General features: G+C 35.5%; 4 protein-coding genes, 1 long non-coding RNA gene and 1 pseudogene across 6 annotated transcripts in view; 2 read left to right on the forward strand and 4 right to left on the reverse strand.

Moving 5' to 3' along the window:
• LOC117151108 (cytochrome P450 6k1-like) overlaps positions 1 to 979 on the reverse strand; it is a 4155-nt gene extending 3176 nt beyond the window's left edge. Inside the window, exon 1 of the mRNA XM_024369791.2 lies at positions 54 to 979. Coding sequence (XP_024225559.1) covers positions 54 to 576 — 523 coding nt within the window. The 5' untranslated portion in view covers positions 577 to 979. The remainder of the gene's footprint in view (positions 1 to 53) is intronic.
• The window catches only part of LOC100749257 (cytochrome P450 6k1), a 15025-nt gene extending 10644 nt beyond the window's left edge, over positions 1 to 4381 (reverse strand). Inside the window, exon 1 of the mRNA XM_024369794.2 lies at positions 4358 to 4381. The gene's annotated coding sequence lies outside the window, so the exon portion shown is untranslated. The remainder of the gene's footprint in view (positions 1 to 4357) is intronic.
• The window catches only part of LOC117152074, an 18814-nt gene extending 10908 nt beyond the window's left edge, over positions 1 to 7906 (forward strand). The window contains exon 2 of the long non-coding RNA XR_004462306.1: positions 7770 to 7906. This is a non-coding gene — a long non-coding RNA (uncharacterized LOC117152074). The remainder of the gene's footprint in view (positions 1 to 7769) is intronic.
• Positions 6700 to 11688, reverse strand: LOC117152073 (cytochrome P450 6k1-like). Its single transcript, XM_033322479.1, has 4 exons — positions 11585 to 11688; positions 10360 to 10893; positions 10109 to 10159; positions 6700 to 6856 (listed from the first exon to the last, which is right to left on the reverse strand). Exons 2-4 carry the CDS (start codon positions 10880 to 10882, stop codon positions 6711 to 6713), a joined length of 720 nt encoding a protein of 239 aa, XP_033178370.1. The 5' UTR covers positions 10883 to 10893; positions 11585 to 11688; the 3' UTR covers positions 6700 to 6710.
• Positions 7487 to 7603, forward strand: LOC112213392 (annotated as a pseudogene).
• Positions 7960 to 17805, reverse strand: LOC100744622 (cytochrome P450 6k1-like). Of its 2 annotated transcripts, none has more exons than XM_033322477.1 (7): positions 17751 to 17769; positions 17596 to 17637; positions 16225 to 16758; positions 15625 to 15996; positions 15125 to 15309; positions 14740 to 15028; positions 7960 to 8211 (listed from the first exon to the last, which is right to left on the reverse strand). In XM_033322477.1, exons 3-7 carry the CDS (start codon positions 16745 to 16747, stop codon positions 8033 to 8035), a joined length of 1548 nt encoding a protein of 515 aa, XP_033178368.1. In that variant the 5' UTR covers positions 16748 to 16758; positions 17596 to 17637; positions 17751 to 17769; the 3' UTR covers positions 7960 to 8032. The 2 variants fall into 2 exon arrangements, with proteins under 2 accessions (XP_033178368.1, XP_033178369.1); XM_033322478.1 differs by lacking the exon at positions 7960 to 8211 and adding an exon at positions 13270 to 13773 and having other exon boundaries at positions 17751 to 17805.
• Between the last annotated feature and the right edge of the window lie 469 nt (positions 17806 to 18274).

Below are 18274 nucleotides of genomic sequence, written 5' to 3' on the forward strand. Positions count from 1 at the left end.
AATTTCACATATTCTATCTATTATTAAATAAATGTACTAAAAATGCGGCTTACCCTCCAAATGCAACGAATCGAGATACTTTCCGAGGTCGTCAGCGATCATCGCCATTAACATGAACATCTTCTTTAGCTTTCCCGGGGTAAAAATCGGCGTCATTTTTGGCCTGAGAGATTTCCATGCTGGATTTTTCATCAGTATCATATTTGCGTATCCAAGACGATCATTTTTCTCATCCGCAGTCGCGTACCTGTCAGCGAAATACTCAAAGTCCTTCACTAGAATGTGCTTCGCGAGTTCTGGATCGCGAACTAACAGGCAAGGTTTGTGGAAGATGTAGAAACCTAACAAAGGCATATCTTTGTCATAATTATATGCATCACTGAGAAATTGTGCGCCCGATCTTTTTGACAGTATGCAGTCCATGAAGTTGCCTACGAAGGGCGTAGGTTTAAGTTGTATGATTCCTCGTCTAGACCAGTAATTGTATTTCCGAATTACGAACAAATAAGCGGCAACCAACAGGGACGAAAAGATGAAGATGCCACACAGAGACCAGTATAGCGTTAATAACGCCATTATAAATAAGCCTGACAGGAAAACTGATCAGGAGTGGTTGGACTGATGATAAGACTTGGTTAACGAATTAAAATATTCACTGTATTTCAACAACTTCGTATATATAGATAGCTACGCGCTGTACGTGTAGATATAAGTTAGACTTACGACTGATTAATGAATAGAAAAGCAGTCAAGAGATGTTTCCTAATCTAAGGATGATGAATCAATGAACTTCGGCGATGATGTCGTAGCGGAGGAAAGCTATTAATGAGTGTGTCCGATGCGCAGAACCATCGGATTCGTTGATGGCAGTTCGGCTGAAAAAGTGAGGGCAACAGTCATTGCTTCTAATTGGCGAAGGAAAAGTTTGGTGGGTAAGGAAAGTCTAGTCGCCCCGGAAAGAAGGCTAACGGGAGAGCCAAGTTTTTCCTAAGTTCCCGGAGTGGACAATAAATTTAAGGAACATTTCACCTAATAAGATACTTGCTTGGTCTAAAGAATCTTAACTATGAAAATGCCAAGATTTATAGTGGGTCCTAAAGATTATAAGGGTGTGTAGACATCTGATTTGTGTAGGGAGGCACCTAACGTTACATACAGAAAATACAAAAGCTAGATAATATTTCGCGGAATGTTTCATTGTAATAAATCGTTCTCGAAACTCGTTACGCTTGCTTCTTATGTTGAGGGAAATGTAAGCGTTTACCTTCTCTTTAGTCGGATATTTTTTTTCTCAAAGTCGACGCCACTCTGATACTACGGTACGAGGAAGGGCAAGTGCTAAGGGGGTGTACGCACACCGATCACCGAGTGGTTACCTGTATCGGGCCTCGGTGATAGGGTTTACGATATGTCGAATGGGCCATTCGTATCGGTAACTAGTTAATATTGTTAGAAATTTGCCTCGCCTCATCCGATATTTCGATGTTTTTGCCGTAAACTTCGTACTTTGGACCGACCTCCGTTCGCATTCTAGGGCTTGTGACCGCTGTATATGATAAAAAACGCCATAGCAATTAAAAATTCATGAATGAAAATTAGATTCATGAGTATCCATGGTAAAACACTTGCTATAATATTCTGTCCTATGAGTGCAAAATAAACCTTCCTTTATATGTAACTTCCTTCATAAAAATACGAAACTCCAAGAAAATTTGCAAGTCTATTAACATGTAATTAATGTATTTATTACATCCGCTAAGTTTTTACGTAAATCAGAATCTAATGCTTGGTCGAGGCGGCCATTATCTGTCCAAATATAATTAGTCGGATCGTAATAATCCTTAAGAGCTGTCACGAAACAAAGCATTCGTATTGTACCATTATGACCCTTAATTGTTACAAGACATATTCAAGTCGAGACGTTCCTTATGATTATTGTTCCATCAGGTAAAAATGGTAAAGTCGCGTTTTCCCATTTTCAACGGTCATTTCCACCCGCAAGCGACCGGTGGTGGAGCGACCAACACCCAGCAATAGTTTTCCTCTGCGACAGCATCATCACCGAACTTTACTTTTCTATCTTTTGATCATTCAACAGGCGTTCGACAAAATGTGGCACGAAAGACCTTTATTCAAACTAAAGAAAATCCTACCACACATTCACTACTCCATCTTAATATTATATCTAACCAATAAGCCATTCATGATTAAATACTTAGACGCTATAACCGCAACATTTCCAATAGAAGCTGACATATCTGCCGATTCACAAAGTTTAACACCTTAACCTACAACTACGAGCATAGCTCGTAGTACGATGATCGGTCCAAACGTAAATATTATGGGCATAGCTCGTAGTACGATGATGGGATCAAACATAATATATAATATAATATATAATAACTTGTTTTCGTTTTCGGCGCAAAATTCTCGAACATAAATCGTAGATTAAGGGGTTAACAGAGATAACCATAGCGATATTTTCTAATGCTAATACAGCTTTACTAGCATCCTACTCAGACCCGATAATTGCCTCCTCTCCTCTCCAGCGAGGTCTCGACTCTATGGAAAAGTGGTACCAGAGATGGTGCTTCAAAAGAAATGAAAATAAATCCAGTCATATAACCTTCACGCTGCGAAAACCAACCTGTTCACAGGTGATCATAAGTAATTTAATTTCAATATTTTAATTTCGAACAAAGATTCCGTCAGATATCTGGACATGATTCTGAACAGAAGAACGACATGGAAACGACACATCGTTAATAAACCAAAACAACCTAAATCAAAATGTAAAAAATTCTAGTGGCTCATTGGCAAACGTTCCAACTTAAACGTGTAGAATAAATTAATGCTTTATAAGATCGTATTAAAACCTGTTTGGACCAAATTCCTACATAAAAATTCTTCAATGATTCCAATCGAAATCTCTGAGATCCTTAATAGATGCACCTTTGTATGATGCACAGTTAAAGAAGAAATATCCAAATGTAATAATAGATATAACATGAGAGTTAACAACCACCAAAACCTACTAGTTACTCAATTATTTGACACAACGGATCAGATTCGCAGGCTAACAGGACATTACCCTTTAGATTTAAGCATTAGAGTCAACTAGAATCAAACATACGATAAACACTTATTAAACACGACATAGTACCACGCCAGAATAGTTTACTTCTAATTCACAATGAGAATTGATTGTAGTTAACTTCCAAACAAAAGAAAAACAAAAGAAAAACAAAAATATTTTGATCATTCAACATCTTTTAACCGGTTTTTCGTGCGTTGACCAGTCAATATTTTGAATGGTTTATCGGGTATCAGTCATCTGTTTATCTTGTATCTAAGCACACCGAATGTAAATATTTATGCCTACGAAGTTTTTAGAATAAAGTGTATATTGTAACCTGTCACATCAATGTTATGATCAGTTCAACCACCTCTACTATCTTAAACAAAATAGAGATTCGATCATTTTATAATATCGATGAACTAATCCTAACGGGAATTTATTGGCACCCCATTAGCACGCTTTCTCGTGATCGCGTCTCCCCACGAACAGTCGAAAAGTATTATTTTATTGAGCTTTGATCTTTAAAAAATCATTAATGTGTGTTCTCCTAAAGTATTTCGTTCTTTTATTTAGGAACTTTAAGAAATTGTTGAACCACGACAAAATTTATTATTAGCAATTATTCATGCAATACACGTAGAACACATCATTTCTGATGTTTCATTAAAGAAGAGGAAATTGCTTGAATCTTCATTACAGAATTCAATTGTATATCATTTAATCGATTAATGGATTACTGGTGCAAAATGTTGAATATTGTAGCGTCTCACGTGCAATGGTTCGAGATTAGAGTTTTAATCAAGGAATGGAGATCATTAGGAAAGGATGACCATTCAAGAAAACTATATTCTATGAGATGGACATAGTTTGTTCAAATGGAAGAATAGCTAAAACGTAATTGTAAATTATTTTCTCAAAAAGCATTTTAGTGAAAGTACAATGATTGTATCCGTGACTGATCTGTATAATGGTTCGGATTTGATGGAATCTGCTTCCTTTTCCACGTGCATGCCCATTAATTAAAGACAAACAGTAAACTTTGGGGGTAATTAGGAAAATACTGTTCGATTAAAACTGAGTACATGATTCAGAAAAGGAAGAAATGGTACATAAGTTCGTGAAACAGAGTAGGAACACATTTGAATCTAATAATAGAGGAAAATTATAATTATAATAATAGAGCAAAATAAAAGAGGAAAATTATCAGAAAATGATAGAAAAATAGAACAGATAATCTAATTCCGCGGTGTTTGTTGCAGTGAAAAATACCGTACGTACCGCTATGAAACGATTCCTTCACTAGTCACAGATGCCAAATAAAATAAGAAAATATTTCCGAAGCTTGTAATGTACATTACGGGAGTGAGCTTTGCATTGTCGGCTGTGATAGTATATACGTCTCATTTGTAGTCTCCCCTCTCTTGTGAAATTTACCGCTGAATCATTACTTGCTGATAAAGTGTCATTTGCGAAAAATTCTCGTAGCAGATTTTAGCATCGAGAAAATGGTAAGAATTGGCATTTTACCTAGTAAGATAGATTTTTCGAAGTAATCAGTTGTTTCTAATGTATAATAATCATCTCGGCGGTAATCTACTGCTTAATTTTCACACATTAAGAAACGTGTTATAAAATTTCTATATACAGCACCAATATTTTGAATATTACACAATTATCGTAAAGACATATTTCGATCAACCGCTTCCATAAAATGATATAATTAAAAAATTGCATTGGAAGCTCAATTTTCTCAATCGAATTGTATTTTCACATGTAAGGAGGTATAGATATTGGAAAGTTGCTTTCAATCACTTTCCTCTTTCCAGACCCGGAAAAATAAGCGGTACAAATTATACGGAATTGGGTCATATAAATGATATATTCTCTAATTTCGCACAAAGGTATTTTTTACCATTTTTCCAACATGACCTAGAGTATATTTGCTTAAAGTACATATTCTAGAACATACATCATATCATCTATTATAACGAATAATCTTTCGCATAATTGAAAAAGTGTTATCAATGAAGTTGGAGGTTACAATGTATCAGCGTTATTTACCTGCTTAATAGCAAAAAGTGCAGTAATGTAGGCAGTAATATTTTAGAAGTAACATACGTGATAATTTCATATTCAACCGTCATTCTTGTTGTGAAGTGTCAAGTGAAATTATTGAAATTAATAGAAATGTACAAATTATTGACAAATGAATAATCTCAACTGGTAGCAAACATTATGGAGGTTTTCAATTACAAAGTTATCCAAGAGATTTAGAGTCGGATTTCACAGAAAAATTTCTGCGACTTATTGCCCCGTTCATCGTGCAATAAATATTTGTAGAATGTATTGATAAATAATAACGTAATCTGCAATTTGTTAAATTTTTAACCCGTTTATGGAAAAATATCCTTGGTTCAAAGCCTGTTCCTTATCCATATGCTAGTATTGTTACATGCTAAATTATTATTGAGCAAGTGCGATACACGTATACATTGGAATATATGTATAATCTAAAGTTTAAGGAGTCCTTTTTTTATGGTGGAATGTGATTTTTCATTTAACAAGGAATAAACAGGAAAATCGTGTCAACATTCTGATATCCAGGACCATGTATAAATCATTTACAGGTGGAATGAATGTTATCATGACCATGTTTATATGATTGCCTTGTGACAAAAGTGATGTAACCATGTGACATATATCTTTGTATATGTTTATTAATCTGATTACAAATTGTTCTATATAAACCATATGTATAATATTGTAGTATCGTGGAATAATCATAAAAAGAACTCGCTAGGAGTGCGAACAACAATGTAAACAGAAAATGGAACAAACCAGATGGGATGGGAAATTCTAATGGGCTATGTAGCACATCGATATAACTGTCACCTTTCATAAAACTAGGTGCTTCGAAAAGGATTGCGTAAGCATATTGGGTCATGGGCGGCAGCGGAACACCTGCGAGTGTTGGGAGAAAGAAAACTGTAACGAAAAGATGTTTTGCTGGAGAAAGTTAGTGGATAGTTAGTTGAGCTAGCTGGAGTTAGTCACGAGTCATGAGTTGTGAGTTAGTTCTTGATTCGTTGCATTACATTACTCTATTAAGCTGTTAGTTAAATAAATCATGCTTTCCTGTATCAATCACAAACACCATCGAAGACCTTGGTCCATCGAGAATTAAAGACTGTGAAAATCTGCGATAGATATTAAACGTGTTGATTTATTTAATAATAAGACGAGTAAATAATTATGATAATTAGATATTAGGTTGTCCGAAAATTGTCTTTCTTTTACAGACCCGTCTTTTACAACGATGCATCTTTGTACAAACATGAAACCTAATCTGTCGAACATTGTAATCTTTAGTTTGATAGAACAAAATGGATCATACGTAATTCGATAAAATAATATAAAACGGAAAATGTTGTGCATCCATTTCCTTATAAAATGAAAGAATCTTTTCGGACTACCTAATATACAGGGTGGTTGGTAATTGATGGTACAAGCGGAAAGGGGGTAATTCTACGGGAAAAAAGAAGTCGAAAATATAGAATTTTTTCTTTAATTTTTTTCTTTTAATTTTTTTAAAAATCAAGAAAATTCAAGAACTACGGTTTGAGATACTTGACTAATCCAGGGAAAAAAATATAGCAAGGACTTCCATGCTACGATGGTAATCATAATCGAAGATCTTCCTGCCATATTCACGAAACGGTGCTTTTGGATTCTCTAACGAACCTACTTTTAAGCCAAACGAAGTGCTACCGATCATATCTGTCTTGTTTATTTTTAAATTTTAGACATATAAACGATGCTTATACTCCGAAGCAAAGCAACAACATGAGTCACTCTCGATTCGAGTTACCCTATGATTCATGTGCTGCTGCAAACCTTTCTACGTGATTTAGAAGATGGATGTAAATGAAGTGACAGCCAAATCGGTTCTGTTCCGATATTATTCAGATTTGTGGACGTAGAGTGCGCGGTGTGTCGATCGTCGAAGTTAGAAGCATGTTGAAATTATGTTTGGGAACCGTTGAATTTTAGGTAGCCAGGGAACCGACTTTCGCTTTCGATAAAGAGCTAGGTGACACGTTAGACGATATTCTTGTAATAAGAGAAAGATAGGAGGTAGTTTAATACAAAGCGTAAAAAGACGGTAGTATACAAGACGAGAGATTTGCTAGCGATTAAAAGGATGCAAGCCGGTACTGGATTAAAGTTCCACTCGAAGTACTTCGAACCGTATGGCGCGGTTTTACGCAATGATCGCTACATGGTGCAGCGAGAGGGTGAAAACGAAGGGTCGCAAGTGACTTCCACGAGGGCTAATCGTACGAATCGTACGGGTCATTGATGAAGACAGTGGTGCGAGTGAAATTAGTGACAGTGAGCATACATGGGGTCAGCCCTAACCTCGCTGAGTGCACTCGTCCCCGCCAGATCACGAAAGTTAAGCAGCGCCGGGCACGGATAGTACTTGAATGGGTGATCGCCTGGGAACTCCGTGTGACGTTGGCGAAGCGCGCTGGACTCGCCGTGCCCCTCAGTGGGGTTCGGGCTAGGGTGCTGCCGGCTCAGCGCCTCGGGGCCGCCAGGCATTCCGGTAAGGGAACATTAAGCTTTAATTAAATAATCATCGTTTTCTTAGTTCAATCACTGTAAATAAATTCATCAAATAAATAAGGTCATTATATAAGATTTCGTATTACTTAATATTATTTAACACTGAATAAGTTTAGTTATTTTCAGGTATTTGAAATCAAAATTTTCGGACATTTAGGATTACGATTCTAAGGTATATTTAACATCTAAATATTCATTTCTCCTGGGGAAGAAGTAGATATGACATTTGTTGAACTTCGCCGATAGTAAAATATATCTAAGTTATCACAAACAAAGTAGAAAATTAGTATGCATAACGCGATTCGTAAAACTTCTTAGCTTCGTTTAACCAGCAGCAGTGGTAGTCTTTCTAATGTTGAGATGTATTCCTCCTAAAGCTGTCGTGGTGAGCGCTTTGGGATCTAGAATTATTGGAGTTTTTGTTTTTTCACAAGGTGAAACTTCGTAGTCCTTCAATACCTGTACGACTCCAAGTTTGGATTGCATGAGTCCCAATCGCATACCTGAAACAAAGAGCGAAAGATTAAGATTGAAAGTGACAGCCAATAGAATGTTTAAAGATACAGGTTGCTACTTGCATCTTTCGTATAATGCTAATGACAACAATAGAAACTTAATCAATTGTCTAATCGGGAATGTGTTATGGCAGAAATTTATTTGTTTAATAATCATAAACTGTATCAATATGTCTGATCGCAGAATATAGTAAACTGTACCAAATTGATATGTTTAATAAATAATGCCGTGCAACGCGTTATTAAATATTTATTCACATTCTGGCAGTTTCTTCTCAACAAGTGATGCAAAAAGGAGATAAACTTCTGTTAGATTGTATTCCGTTTTCAGATGTTTCTCTTCATTCTTTATGATTGTAACTAACGTTAACGAGACACCGGTAATGTTTAATTTTACCGTATGCATATTCCCGAGGCAAAAGAGATTTCAAAACAAAAAGATGTCGATCCCTTAATAAAAAAATTCGTATATAATACTAATATAAGAAGGTATGATCTAAAGGTCCAATCCATGGTGTTTTGTAACTGCTAGTATAACTAGAAGTATAAATGTCAGCACATATATGTATTTCATTTAGATTCTTTTAACAGTAATTTCATAATTTTCCCATCGATAGCTCTCAGGTTAGAGATGTTGGAAAATATTTCGGAACATTTTACTAACCAATGCAGACGCGGGGACCCTCACCAAAGGGCAAGTAGGCGAAACTTGGCCTGGCACGTTTGGCTTCCTCGGTAAATCGGAGTGGATCGTATTTTTCCGGATTTGGAAAGTACCGCGGATCGTAGTGCGAACCCATCGTCGAAATGAATATCGGGGTATCTTTCTCTAGCACCAAATCGTAATTAGGTACTTTGTAATCGGCAAGGGTAACTCGATCCAAGTATGCTATAGATGGATATTTACGAAGGGTTTCTGAAATTACCATATCGAGGTATGGTAACGTCGTAATCTGTGAAACATTATATTTCTTAGTATGTTTACAATTATATTACAACCTTTTTCACATACTATTCATATGCCTATCCCGTGTTTCTAATTTAACATTTTTGTAGTTGCCGTACCATATCATATGTGATTTTGCCACCAGTTTTCTCTAGAGCATCCTGAATCTCTGTCCTAAGCGTCTTCTGTACATCTGGGTTCAATGCGAGTTCGTGCAGCGTGAAAGACATGGTGCTAGCAGATGTTTCAGAACCACCGATATAAAATATGGCAGCTTGTGATACTAAATCGTCACCATCGAATTCTGAAACACTCAAATTAAACAATATCGCAAAAGTTCAAATCGATCTAGTATATCTAGTACAATTGGAAAATAACTTGAAAGCAAATGAGCTAATATAGACATTTGTGCAGTATTTTCAATTTCTAAAATGAATATAATTATATTGGAAGAAGTTAGTCGCGTTATTTTTCCTCTGTTTCACTGAGAGTTGACGGAATAAGGATATGGATAAAATTGTAATTCGCAGAGCATGTTATTCATAATTTCTGATTTTTCAACGATTCATAAATAACTTCGTTAAGAGAAATTAGTAAAATATTGCAGCCAATGCATACTGTAATCCTTCAGACTCTCGTCGTTCTTGTATGTCTCCCTCATTTCGATCAGCATATCGATGAGATCATTCCTCTTTTGACCCGAACCGACTCGTTGTTCAATCACATCCCAGAAAATAGATCGGAAGAATTTAGTCGCTTCTTTCCCAAAGAACTTCGGTTTCAGATACTTGACTAATCCAGGGAAGAAGAATATAGCAAGGAATTCCATGCTACGATGGAAATCATAATCGAAGATCTTCCTGCCACATTCACGGAACGGTGCTTTTGGATTTTCCAACGAACTTACTTTTAAGCCAAACGCAGTTCTACCAATGATATCGGTAGTGAAATTCGCGCAAATATCTTTGAACTCGATTACTTTTCCTTCGCCTGAAACAGATATTTGATTTCCTATGATGTGTCTAGCATTGTTGCATTTTTAATCAAGAAACAATAGTTGCAAAATTTAAAAAGTCTCTCTCATCAAGAGAATTGACTTTTAATTTTGTTAAACATTTCTATTAAATAAGAATTATTGTTTTAAAAATATATATTGAACTAACAACAGTTTCTCATGAAATGCGGCTTACCCTCCAAATGCAACGAATCGAGATGCTTTGCAAAGTCGTCAGCGACTGGCAGCATTATATCGAACATTTTCTTCAGCTTGCCCGGAGTAAAAAATGGCGTCAATTTTGGTCTGAGAGATTTCCATCCTGGATTTTTCATCATGAATAAATTTGCGTATCCAAGACGATCATTTTTTTCATCTGCAGTCGAGTACCTATCAGCGAAATAGTCGAAGTCCTTCATTAGGACGTGCTTCGCGAGTTCTGGATCGCGAATTAACAGGTAAGGTTTATCAAAGACGTAGAAACCCAATAAAGGCAAATCTCTGCCATAATTATATAGGTCCTTGAGAAATTGCGGGGCCGATTTTTTTGACAGGAGACAGTCCATGAAGTTGCCTACGAAAGGCGTAGGTGCAAGCTCTTTCACGCCCCGTTTCGACCAGTAATTAAATTTCCGAGTCACAAACAGATAAGCGGCAACCATCAGGAACGAAAGGATGAGGATGCCATCCAGACTCCAGTGTAGCGTTAATAAGACCATTTTAAATGAGTCTGAAAAGGTAAAATGTTTTTGCTGATCTCAGGATATAATATTTATCAACACCACTTGGATTGCGAATTATCATGGATTTAGAGAAATGCAAAAGCTGGAAAATATTTCGCGGAATGCTTCATTGTAATACAATCGTCCCCGAGACTCGTTACGCTTGCTTCTTATGTTAAGGGAAATGTAGGCGTTTACGCTCCCTTTGGTCGGATATTCTTTTCCCCAAAGTCGACGACACTCTGATACTGCGGTACGTGCGTGGGCGAGTAGGATGCACATAATACATGTAAAACAGTCGTTATGATGTTCTATTTAATGAGAGTGAAATAAATCATTATTTGTGTTTAATTTCATTCATAAAAATACAAAATTGCACAAATATCTGGAGGTCTGTTCATGTATGATAAATGAAATAAGTTATCAGTCTCTGGTTAAAAAAAAATCACTAATATCAGTTGCCCATTAATTAAAGACAAACAGTAAACTTTAGGGGTAATTAGGAAAATACTGTTCGATTAAAACTGAGTAAATGATTCAGAAAAGGAAGAAATGGTACATAAGTTCGTGAAACAGAGTAGGAACACATTTGAATCTAGTTTGCAAAATAAAAGAGGAGAATTATCAGAAAATGATAGAAAAATAGAACAGATAATCTAATTCCACGGTGTTTGTTGCAGTGAAAAATACCGTACGTACCGCTATGAAACGATTTCTTCACTAGTCACAGATGCCAAATAAAATAAGAAAATATTTCCGAAGCTTGTAATGTACATTGCAAGAGTGAGCTTTGCATTGTCGGCTGTGATAGTATATACGTCTCATCCCATAATCTCCCCTCTCTTGTGAAATTTACCGCTGAATCATTACTTGCTGACAAAGTGCCATTTGCGAAAAATTCTCGTAGCAGATTTTAGCATCGAGAAAATGGTAAGAATTGGCATTTTACCTGGTAAGATATTTTTTTCGAAGTTATCAGTTGTTTTTAATGTATAATAATCATCTCGGCGGTAATCTACTGCTTAATTTTCACACATTAAGAGACGTGTTATAAAATTTCTATATACAGCATCAATATTTTGAATATTACACAATTATCGTAAAGACATATTTCGATCAACCGCTTCCATAAAATGATATAATTCAAAAATTGCATTGGAAGCTCAATTTTCTCAATCGAATTGTATTTTCACACGTAAGGAGGTATAGATATTGGAAAGTTGCTTTCAATCACTTTCCTCTTTCCAGACCCGGACAAATAAGCGGTACAAATTATACGGAATTGGGTCATATAAATGACGATATTCTCTAATTTCTCACAAAGGTATTTTTTACCATTTTTCCAACATGACCTAGAGTATATTTGCTTAAAGTACATATTCTAGAACATACATCATATCATCTATTATAACGAATAATCTTTCGCATAATTGAAAAAGTGTTATCAATGAAGTTGGAGGTTACAATGTATCAGCGTTATTTACCTGCTTAATAGCAAAAAGTGCAGTAATGTAGGCAGTAATATTTTAGAAGTAACATACGTGATAATTTCATATTCAACCGTCATTCTTGTTGTGAAGTGTCAAGTGAAATTACTAAAATTAATAAAAATGTACAAATTATTGACAAGTGAATAATCTCAACTGGTAAAAAATATTATGGAGGTTTTCAATTACAAAGTTATCCAAGAGATTTAGAGTCGGATTTCACAGAAAAATTTCTGCGACTTATTGCCCCGTTCATCGTGCAATAAATATTTGTAGAATGTATTGATAAATAATAACGTAATCTGCAATTTGTTAAATTTTTAACCCGTTTATGGAAAAATATCCTTGGTTCAAAGCCTGTTCCTTATCCATATGCTAGTATTGTTACATGCTAAATTATTATTGAGCAAGTGCGATACACGTATACATTGGAATATATGTATAATCTAAAGTTTAAGGAATCCTTTTTTTATGGTGGAATGTGATTTTTCATTTAACAAGGAATAAACAGGAAAATCACGTCAACATTCTGATATCCAGGACCATGTATAAATCATTTACAGGTGGAATGAATGTTACCCATGTCTATATGATTGCCTTCTGTCAAAGTGATGTACCCATGTGATATTTGTATATGTTTATTAATCTGATTACAATTTGATCCATGTAAAACATATGTACCGTATGGTTAAAAAACAGATACTTTTTAAAGAAAGCATAATATTGACTAGTTTACACTTGTAGTACATATTTTTTGTATTGTAGTATTGTATTGTAGTATTGTAGTATTGTATTGTAGTATTGTAGTATTGTAGTACGTATTGTATTTTAGTACGTATTGTAGTACGTAAGTGTGAATGACTCCATTAAATAAATATCTGAACATGACAATGTAAGTGAAAGAGAACTCTATTTCCTCTGCACGCAATATATTTCCTTCCCATTACGATACAGAAAATCTACAGAAACAAGATTTCGTATTATTTAATATTATTTAAGATTCATAAGTTTCGTTAGTTTCAGATATTTGTATTTACAAGTTTCAAGCATTTAGAATTACGATTCTAAAATATATTTAACACCTAAGGATTCATTTCTGCCAAGAAAGAAATAGATGTCCTTTGTTGCATTTCGCCGAATCAGTAGTAAATTATATCAAAATTATCACACGCAAAGCAGAAAATTGAAATGCACAACGCGATTCATAAAACTTTAGCATCGTTTAACCAGCAGCAGTAGTAATCTTTCGAATGTTGAGATATAATCCTCCTAACGATGTCGTGGTGAGTGCTTTAGGATCTAGAACCACCGGAGTTTTGGTTTTTTCACAAGGCGAAACTTCGTAGTCCTTCAATACTTGTACGACTCCAAGTTTGGATTGCAAGAGTCCCAACCGCAGACCTGAATCGAAGAGTGACAGAGAGAAATTATCGTGAGTAAAATTAAAAGTGACGGTCAACAGAAAGTTGAAAGACACGAATTGGTACTGGAACGCGTAAATTACCCACCACATTCATGAGTGGAAGAATTTTTAATTACGTATAATACGAACGAGTTTTTCGAGTATTTTCTAACTGCTATTGTAATTTTTAATTTTTTAAATTATATTAGTTATAATTTTATATTTATTAGATTATAGACAAGTAAGTCTTGAACACAATGAGATTTAGATCCGCGTAAAGATAGTTGACAAGTGGAATGAACGATATCTATGACGATATGATTATCTCTTGATAAAAGTAAATGTTGTCGCCAAGTGACAACCTCGAGATTGGTGAAGGTTGAGATTAAAATTTCTACTTATAACATTTTATACAGGGTGGTTGGTAACTGGTGGTACAAGCGGAAAGGAGGTGACTCTGCGCGAAAAAAGAAGTCGGAAATATAGAATAAAAATTTTTTTTTATTTTTTTTTTTAATTTTTCCATCGGGACAACGATCTGCAATGAGATCCGTTATAACAAGACGTGATAAAGTGCACGCATACCGAGCGAAAATTCGAAATCGATTTTCTCGAAAACAAAGCCTCGAACGAAAAATCTTTATTCTATATTTTTGACTTCTTTTTTCGCGTAAAATCACCCCCTTTCCCCTTGTACCACCAGTTACCAATCACCACCAGTTACCAATCACCCTGCATATCTTAATGAAACTAATTGCAAATTGTTCTGGGACAAAAGTACATACGTCATCCTTAGAAAAATAGATATCTTTTAAAGAAAGGATAATCTATATGTGTCCTTGTAGTACGTATGTTTGCTTATATATGTATTTCACTTTGACTCTTTTAACACCGCTTTCGTATTTTTGCCATTGATAGTTCTAACGTTAAAGATGTTGCAAAATATTTTGAAAAATTTTACTAACCAATGCAGATGTGGGGTCCCTCACCAAAAGGAAAGTATACACAATTTGGTCTGGAATGTTTGGCTTCCTCGGAGAATCTGAGTGGATCGTATTTTTCCGGATTTGGAAAATACTGCGGATCGTAGTGCGAACCCATCATCGAAAGGAATATTGGGGTACCTTTCTCTAGCACCAGATCGGAATTAGGCATTTTGTAATCGGCAAGAGTGATTCGATCCAAGAATGCTAAAGGTGGATATTTACGAAGAGTTTCCGAAATAACCATATCGAGATATGGTAACGTCATAATCTGCGAAAAAATATTTACCATTATGTTGACAATTACGTTATAACATTTCTCACATGCTATTCATTTTCTAAGTTAATATCTTTGTAGTTACCGTACCATATCGTATGTGATTTTGCCATCAGTTTTCGCCAGAGCATCGCGAATCTCTGCCCTAAGTGTCTTCTGTACATCTGGGTTCATTGCAAGTTCGTGCAGTGTGAAAGACATGGTACTAGAAGATGTTTCGAAACCACCAGTAAAAAATATGGCTGCTTGTGATACTAAATCGTCACCCTCGAATTCTGAAACATGCAAATTAATCATACGCAAAAATTCAGCAAAACGATCTAATATACTTAGTACAATTGGAAATTAACTTGAAAGCAAATTAGCAAATATAGATATCTGGGCATAATTTTCAATTTGTAACATGAATATAATTATATTGGAAGAAGTAGTCGCGTTATTTTTCCTCTGTTTCACTGAGATTTGACGGAATAAGGATATGAATGAAATCGTAATTCAAAGAGCATGTTGTTGTCGAAATTTCTGATTTTTGATGATAAATAAATAATTTCATTAATAAAAATTAGTAAAATGTTCCAGAAAATACATACTGTAATCCTTAAGACTTTCATCGTCCTTGTATTTCTCCCTCATCTCGATCAGCAAATCGATGAGATCATTCCTCTTTTGACCCGAACTGATTCGTTGTTCAATTACATCCCAGAAAACAGATCGGAAGAATTTAGTCGCTTTTTTTCCAAAGAACTTCGGTTTAAAGTACTTGACTATTCCAGGAAAAAAGAATATACTAAGGAATTCCATGCTACGATAGAAATCATAATCGAAGATCTTTCTGCCATATTCACGGAACGGTGCTTTTGGATTCTCCAACGAACCTACTCTTAAGCCAAACGCAGTGCTGCCGATCATATCGGTAGTGAAATTCGCGCAAATATTTTTGAACTCGACTACTTTTCCTTCGTCTGAAACAGATATTAGATTTCTTATCGTGTATCTGGCACTATTATATTTTTAATCAAGACACAATAATTGTAAAATTTGAAGTACAACGCACCACAGAGCATTGACTTTTAATTTTGTTAAACATTTCTATTAAATAAGAATTATTGTTTTGAAAATATATATTGAACTAACAACAGTTTCTCATGATCAATCTGTTATTATGTAAATGCACTAGAAATGCGACTTACCCTCCAAATGCAACGAATCGAGATGCTTTGCAAGATCGTCAGCTACTACCAACATTAACTCGAACATTTTCTTCAACTTGCCCGAGGTAAAAAACGGTGTTAATTTTGTTCTGAGAGATTTCCATCCTGGATTTTTCATCAAGAACACATTTGCATATCCAAGACGATCATTTTTCTCATCTGCAGTCGCGTTTCTATCAGCGAAATAGTTGAAGTCCTTCACTAGGACGTGCTTCACGAGTTCTGGATCGCGAACTAAGAGGTAAGGTTTGTCGAAGATGTAGAATCCCAAGAAAGGTAAACCTTCGCCGTAATTGTATAGGTCCCTGACAAATTCTGAGGCTGATTTTCTTAACAGAAGACAATCCATGAAGTTGCCTACGAAGGGCGTAGGTGGAAGCTCTTTCACGCCCCGTTTCGTCCAGTAGTTGAATTTCCGAGTCACGAGCAAATAAGCGGCAACCATTAGGGACGATAGGATGAGGATGCCATCCAGTCCCCAGTATGGCGTTAACAAGGCCATTTTGGATCAGTCTGATAAGGAAAAATGCTTTCGTTGTTCCTGAAAGACAATATTTATCAACAACTTTTAGTTTACCGATTTTTATGCATTTGAGGAAAATGTAAATGTATAGAAAGTGTAGTAGAAAGATGGTGTAGAATATGGAAAATGTGTGATGTTCGGTTTAATAGCGAAAATAATAATTTGGTAAAACGAGCAATGTATCGCGGAACAGGAAGGTTCATCGTTGTTTACAGAACGTCCAACTCTTCTCATATAAATGTTTTTCTGAATGAAACATTTGCAATAACACAATACTTCGCAGTACGGTAAGTGGAAATACAATCTCTCTCGGGGCTCAGCATTCCTATTAAATTGTGTGGAAAGTAGATATCCCTCTTACTCAACTCGAATGTCCTCTTTTCTAACAACCGATATCACCCGGAGTTCGCAAAGTGAAAACAGGTGAATGCTTAGGGGGCGTACGCATCACGATCACTCAGCGACTACTTGGAGGCTTAGACCTCGGTGGCAAGGTTTACGATACGTCGATTGGGGTATTCATTTCGGCAACTAATTAATTTTGTAAATAATTTCCCTCTGTACGTCTCAAAATTCGACGTCACGTTTTCATCGCAAGCCTTGTACCTCGGACAAGCCCTTGTTCGTATCTTGGGGATCGCGACCGCTATATATAATTAAAAATGCCTAGAGTCGAATGCACATAATACATAAATGTCTCAAGTATAACAGTGGTTACGATATTTAAGTTACAAAATGAGGGATGAAAATTATTTGTAAATAATGCAGAATTAGAACAAATAACTTAATTCTGCCGTATGTTTTACAGTGAAATATGCGGTATGTACCACTATGAAACGAATACTTCAGTCGTCACAAGCACTATAATGCTCACTTTCTCTCTTCTGTCATTGTGTTTAAGGTATAGGTCTGTTAGGTGAGAGCCTTACTGAAGAGTCCACACTAGCAGATCTTGGACGAAACACTCACAGGCACTATAATGTAACAGATGCCAAATTCAGAATTGCGCTAAATGAGAGAACATTTCTGAATCTCTCAACGCACATTATTCGAATGAGCTCTGTATCGTCGGCAGTGATTGTATATATGTCTCATTTGTAATTTTCCCTCTCTTGAGAATTTTACCACCGTATTATCGCTGATGGACAAAGTACAAATAGAGCTCGATTGAATTTCATACCAGACTTGAGCATCGAGAAGATAAAAATTGCCACCTTATCAGCTAAGATATTTTTTTCAAAATTATCGCTTTGTTTTACGTATAGTTAACAACAACAACTCGGCTACAACCAATTCACTGCTAAACAAAAAAATTTTATTTACCGTAACAACGTTTTGAATATTACACAATTATTGTAAAGGAATATTTCGATGCGTCGCTTCTATAAAATAATACAATGAAAAAATAACATAGAAAGCTCAATTTTCTCAGTCGAAACGAATTTTCACAAGGAAAATAGTATAGATATTAGGAAGTTTCCATCCATCGCTCTCCTATTTCCAGAA

Source organism: Bombus impatiens, unplaced genomic scaffold (genome assembly GCF_000188095.3).
Source record: "Bombus impatiens unplaced genomic scaffold, BIMP_2.2 scf_0640, whole genome shotgun sequence".
Taxonomy (NCBI): domain Eukaryota; kingdom Metazoa; phylum Arthropoda; class Insecta; order Hymenoptera; family Apidae; genus Bombus; species Bombus impatiens.

What these genes read in the sequence shown, in the direction of transcription:
- LOC117152073 (XM_033322479.1), bottom strand. Translation starts at nt 10,882, where the DNA reads ATGGTCTTATTAACGCTACACTGGAGTCTGGATGGCATCCTCATCCTT. An exon ending in CGATTCGTTGCATTTGGAGG is followed by an intron (nt 10,160 to 10,359) that starts GTAAGCCGCATT and finishes TATCTGTTTCAG; the next exon opens with GCGAAGGAAAAGTAATCGAG. An exon ending in TTGCGCGAATTTCACTACCG is followed by an intron (nt 6,857 to 10,108) that starts ATATCATTGGTA and finishes TAAACAAGACAG; the next exon opens with ATATGATCGGTAGCACTTCG.
- LOC100744622 (XM_033322477.1), bottom strand. Translation starts at nt 16,747, where the DNA reads ATGGCCTTGTTAACGCCATACTGGGGACTGGATGGCATCCTCATCCTA. An exon ending in CGATTCGTTGCATTTGGAGG is followed by an intron (nt 15,997 to 16,224) that starts GTAAGTCGCATT and finishes TATCTGTTTCAG; the next exon opens with ACGAAGGAAAAGTAGTCGAG. An exon ending in TGAAAGTCTTAAGGATTACA is followed by an intron (nt 15,310 to 15,624) that starts GTATGTATTTTC and finishes TGCATGTTTCAG; the next exon opens with AATTCGAGGGTGACGATTTA.